At 38.6% G+C, this 6,000-nt stretch overlaps 1 protein-coding gene across 1 annotated transcript; it reads right to left on the bottom strand.

Moving 5' to 3' along the window:
* Positions 1–3,190: 3,190 nt before the first annotated feature.
* On the bottom strand, positions 3,191–5,677 carry LOC149099123 (TNF receptor-associated factor 6-like). Its single transcript, XM_089276759.1, has 3 exons — positions 5,397–5,677; positions 3,807–3,855; positions 3,191–3,451 (listed from the first exon to the last, which is right to left on the bottom strand). The coding sequence occupies exons 1-3, from the start codon at positions 5,675–5,677 to the stop codon at positions 3,215–3,217; spliced, it is 567 nt and encodes a 188-aa protein (XP_089132885.1). The 3' UTR covers positions 3,191–3,214.
* Positions 5,678–6,000: the final 323 nt, after the last annotated feature.

The following is a 6,000-nucleotide window of genomic DNA, read 5'->3' as shown; positions in this document are numbered from 1 at the left end:
ACCGCCGGTTGTAAGACCCCTTAAAATTGCCGGTTATAAGACTCCTTAAATCCGTCGGTTACAAGACTCCTTAAAACCGCCAGTTATAAGATTCCTTAAAACCTCCGGTTGTAAGACTGCTTAAAACTGCCGGCTCTAAGATTCCTTAAAACGCCAGTTATAACATCCCTTAAAACCGCCCGTTATAAGACTCCTTAAAACTGCCGGTTATAATATTCATTAAATCCGCCGATTATAAGATTCCTTAAAATCGCCGGTTATAAGACTCCTTAAATCTGCCGGTTATAAGACTCCTTAAAACCACCGGTTATAAGATTTCTTAAATCCGCCGGTTATAAGACTCCTTAAATCTGCCGGTCATAAGACTCCGTAAAACCGCCGGTTGATTATAAGACTCCTTAAAACCGCCGGTTATAACACTCCTTAAATCCGCCGGTTATGAGACTCCTTAAAACCGCCGGTTATAAGATTCCTTAAAACCGCCAGTTATAAGACTCCTTAAATCCGCCAGTTATAAGACTCCTTAAATCTGCTGGTCATAAGACTCCGTAAAACTGCCGGTTAATTATAAGACTCCTTAAAACCGCCAGTTATGAGATTCCTTAAAACCGCCAGTTATAAGACTCCTTAAATCTGCCGGTTATAAGACTCCTTAAATCTGCCGGTCATAAGACTCCTTAAATCCGCCGGTTATAAGACTCCGCAAATCCGCCGGTTATAAGACTCCCTAAAACCACTGGTTTTAAGACTCCTTAAAACCGCTGGTTATAAGACTCCATACCGCCGGTTATAAGACTCCTTAAAACCGCCGGTTATAAGACTCCTTAAATCCGCCGGTTATAAGACTCCACAAATCCGCCGGTTATAAGACTCCCTAAAACCGCTGGTTTTAAGACTCCTTAAAACCGCTGGTTATAAGACTCCATACCGCCGGTTATAAGACTCCTTAAAACCGCCGGTTATAAGACTCCTTAAGTCCGCCGGTTTTAAGACTCCTTAAAACCGCCAGTTAATTATAAGACTTCTTAAAACCGCCGGTTATAAGACTCCTTAAATCCACCAGTTATAAGACTCCTTAAAACCACCGGTTTTAAGACTCCTTAAAACCGCCGGTTATAAGACTCCTTAAAACCACCGGTTATAAGACTCCTTAAATCCGCTGGTCATAAGACTCCTTAAAACCACCGGTTAATTATAAGACTCCTTAAAACCGCCGGTTATAAGATTCCTTAAAATCGCCAGTTATGAGACGCCTTAAAACCGCCAGTTATAAGACTCCTTAAATCCGCCGGTTATAAGACTCCTTAAAACCGCTGGTTATAAGACTCCTTAAAACCGCCAGTTATAAGATTCCTTAAAACTGCCGGTTATAAGATTCCTTAAAACCGCCAGTTATAAGACTCGTTAAAACCGTCCGTTATAAGATTCCTTAAAGCCGCCGGGTATAAGACTCCTTAAAACCGCCAGTTATAAGACTCCTTAAAACCGCCGGTTATAAGACTCCTTAAAACCGCCAGTTATAAGACTCCTTAAAACCACCGGTTAATTATAAGACTCCTTAAATCTGCTGGTTATAAGACTCCTTAAAACCGCTGGCTATAAGATTCCTTAAAACCGCCGGTTGTAAGTATAAGACTCCTTAAAAACGCTGGTTATAAGTCTCCTTAAAACCGCCGGTTACAAGACTCCTTAAAACCGATATAATTCCATACAATTGTTGGTTAGACTCTTTAACTCCCACGACCCCTCGAACCCCTCCTTATGTCCGTACTTGACCCCACGGATGTACTTGTTACCCCCTGAGTGGAAGTATTTGCAGATTTTCAACCCCTGGAAGTACTTGGAACCTCTACATGTAAAGGTAACTATTGTAGGTAAATGCTCTAAAAATTGAAACTAGGTGTAAAAAACAGTAGCTCTTTATTGTATGGTTTTTGTACAAATGTATATTAATAATGTCATGTCATAGAACATATCACAATCAACCCCTAGATCATCAAATCTCAATAATTTAAATCATTTAGCGCTCTGGATAACAGATCTCATCTTTATTTCAACAGGTCCCAGTAGTCATGTTTATTTAAAGAGATTTACATATATTTCGTTTTCCAATAATTCACCAAACTAACATTGTCAACACAGAACACGATTTTATGCAAGCAAAAGTTTTGGGATATTTTCAGTATTGCAGTGACCATGTTATAACAAAACCAGCAACTATGTAGGTTGACAATCAATGTTTTATACTGAAGCCAGGTTAACTCTTCAAACATTTAATTAAAAAGAAAAATTCAAAAGCTCAAATGGAAAGATTAAATTAACTTGTGTATTTCTCTTAATGTTTCTCTTAATTTCTCGGGCTGAAATGTTAATTACTATTCTTAGAGCTAACATGAAACGGAAATGTCGAAATGTTGCAATAAAATATATTTACCTTTAGTAATTGATATAAACTGCACATTTAAAAGGAAAGCAAATGTTCCCTAGGTGTCAAAAATGTCAAGAGTTTGACGTTTTAAAAATCACAAAAAATAATATTGCCGAAATTTATGCTCCACTTAATAAAACAACATGGAAATAAGCACTCAAAAATCATCTCCACTTAAAATCAACGTTAATTCAACGTTATAAGGTATATAGGATGGAGAATAATGGAGATACATTGAATTATTACCAAATTGCTCTTTTGCAATTTACACAACCATTCTCTGAATCACTGTTCCATTATTTCTGGCTCCATTATCTCAAGTTTGACGGTGATGGAAGTCATGTGGGAAGGAATTTTTCCAAGCTCCACCATTTTGCTTTCCTCTAGGTGTACTATGTGCATTACATTGATCACTCTTTTAGGTGCTTCCATAATGCAGCTGTTGCAAAACAAAAACCACCTCCTTACTTCCGCTCCACATAATTATCTTGTGATTTGTCTAGTGATAGCAAAATTTATAGACATGTACTTGTAAATGGCCAGGCTATGCAAAATGTCCCATTTAGAAAGCTTTCCTATCTTGTAATTTGTCTTCTGTAAATTTTTCTTTTATACTGAGAATTTGGGCACATGCGTCATTATTTCCTCAAACTTTCAATTAAGTGAGTTTGTGTTTGGTACGTGTTATTTGGTAATTGGGTCAATGCTGCTTGTAATTTTGTATAATTCAGGAGTTTTAGTGACCTTGGCATACTAGCCTTGAACTTTCAAGGTTGATGCAAATAATTAACATTGCTGACTTGAAATAGTTTGTACAAGATACCTTACAGTCAGGTGGACTGGATCAACACCCTGTGAGTATTGAAGATATGTTGACCCATCAGTATCGGTTAAGATGCGCCAATTTCTTTCCCACTTATTGAAGCTCGGGGAGCATACCACTGTGTTTGGTCTAACTGAGGGCAATGTCCACGTGAATGCAGTCACCATTCCTGTGGCTTTTGCTTTTACGCTTAGTGGTATCTAGAAAAAAAAATATATATATCTTCCTTTTTAGCTGAGACTAAGTGAATTTAAAGTTACTGCACGAGTAAAAGTGGATTGTGTGAAATTTTTTACTTCTCTTACAGATTGTTTTGTATTTGTTTTGCTTTTATCATTAGTATTTTTATTTATCATCACATTATTAGCCCGAGAGAAAAAAAAACATCTTTGCAGGCAAAGATATCTTGTGTTAATCTACCAACCCTTTTAAGAGCGGTCCAAAGGAGGTTCTGGCGGTCTTTGCTCACCAGCGAGAAATGGCACATTTGTTTCCTGGCGTTGTGGTCCTTTATGTCAGCCCTTCTTAAAGTTTCCTTACACCCTCTCACAGCACACACAGTAACTGCGCACCACAGTCCATGGTATGCGATGGAATCAGATACCTTGAAACAAAAAGGACGCCTCCTTATTGCAAGTAATGAATGATGCGAATGTTTAAAGATGATTTACATGACACGGAACAGTCGGCACGAGCGCTCTTAAAGTTTATAAGCATATATTACCGCTTTTTCAGGCCGCATTTGTAAAATTTTAACTGAAATGAACTGCCAGACCGATGAGGGAGCCAATCAGAATTTTCCTTTTCCTCTCAGACCAGTTCTTTGTGTAATAAATTTATGCAGGCAAGAAAAAATATAATGATATAATGTGCTGATGTTTCGACGCCATTATCAAGGAAAGAATAAAAGGAGCGAGTTCAAAAGAGTTAAGACGTGTAATTTCACATATATAAAGTTACTAAATACTTTTGCGCGGATTGAATCTGTTTGCACATTTGAACGTGGTCTTAATGTTTTGATGTAAAGCATTTCATTAATTAGACGGTCGAATTTGTTTTTATGCAGTGAAAACAGTTCATCTTGGCCTGCGAGCAGGCTCACATTGGAGCACAAGCGCGCACGGCATTGTGTGAAATCGAGCGGCGAAGTTGTGAGACTTATTTCCACCCTGGAAACCGCAGAAAGAATAAGTCAATTAATTTTTACCAGAAGTATGAACTTTGGCAGCTCAGAATTTTCGGGAAAATTGTAACTCGCTTTTTCATATAAACAACATGCACACGCGATATCCGTTGTTAAGAAAGTTTTGCCGAAGAAAAACTGGTAAAGTTTGTCTATTAAGGACACACACTTGATTCTCAGTGACCTTACTTTGGCAGTCTGGTCTTTGATGATGCTGGTAAATGGCCAAACGCCTTCGTGTTTTTTCGCTGCCCCCTTGCAATCATATACATTTCTAATAATCAACTCTTCCCATATGCAGTTGGCAACACGACAAGTACGTATTGATCATACTTTCAACTGCTATTTCCTGCTCCCTATTTAGTCTGAAATTTAACCAGAAATAGACTGGAACTTTGTTAAAACATCATTAATATGCGAACTCAACCCTTCCTCTGATTCCAAATGTGGACGAGTTTTTTTTTTTTTGTGCGGCAAATTATCGACTCAATGGAGATTTAATCGCTCGTCATCAAACATAATCGATTGACAGTGTTCTCGCCTTTCCCGCTTTTCGACCAATGGTATTTCACTTCGCTCAGATGAAGCAGAAATGAAAAAATTACAGAAATCCAGGCAGGCTCACTTTCTGGGCGCCTCTTCACCAGACTGGTGAGCTAAGTTCGTCTTGAGTTTAGAGTTAAAAATGCACGCTGTTTTTACCAGAAAAAAACAAGAAATTTTGTCGCCAATATGACCGGAAATTCACGCCAAGTTGTAGTACCTCGTGATATGGTATAACTTGTCCTGGTAAATGCCACAGCCAATCACATTGTGGGTAGTGACAAAAGCCTGCCAAAGAGTCTGGCAATAGTATTTACCAGGCGCTCGTATTGTGGTTTTGTTAATATACAAAAATTTTTGAGTTTAGAGTGTCGTGAGTGGTGTGCTGAAAAATAGAGCATGATAAAGACTGAACCCACCTTTTGACTTTTTTCCCGCAGTGAAGTGGGCAAGGTACCTCTGTCAAACAGCACGTTGTTTCCTTGTGGCTTTCTTCGTTTGCCCTTCTAAAGACGATTCCACATCCACACATCATGTCTGCCATTAGGCATGTCACTTTGTGGGCGTCTCTATCCTTGCGTTTTATGGCAATGCGGCACTGCTTGCAACTGATTTCAATTTCTTGACAAAGTTCTATATGATCTCTTGCCGAATGTAACGGGAATGTCCCCTTACACCATTTACATTGCCCGTCAACCATAGTCAGAAAATTGTTGGCCAAATGGTTCTTACAAAAGGCTTTCACAGGGTCTCGACACTTCTCACATTTCATCTGCTTCCCTCAATCTTATGACTTAAAAATGTTGACACAGAATCCACCAAAGGTATGCCCACATGGTATAACCAATTCAGCGTCTAACAACGGATTCTTGCTGTAAAAGGAAAAAAGAAAACATTTAATGTCCGGAAATCACTGCATACTGGCATTCAGTTTGCGTTCCGATTATCCATTCTCCCTGCACCATTCGGATTTAACTTATCAAACATCACACAGGTACTGCTCTTGAATTTGTTCCTTGAAAG

The sequence above is a fragment of the Orbicella faveolata genome, unplaced genomic scaffold, assembly GCF_042242905.1.
Source record: "Orbicella faveolata isolate gen_17 unplaced genomic scaffold, um_ofav_v1 contig_46, whole genome shotgun sequence".
In the NCBI taxonomy this organism is placed as follows: Eukaryota; Metazoa; Cnidaria; class Anthozoa; order Scleractinia; family Merulinidae; genus Orbicella; species Orbicella faveolata.
The sequence above is the reverse complement of the archived record's forward strand: the minus strand, read 5'-3'. Positions and strand labels throughout refer to the sequence as shown.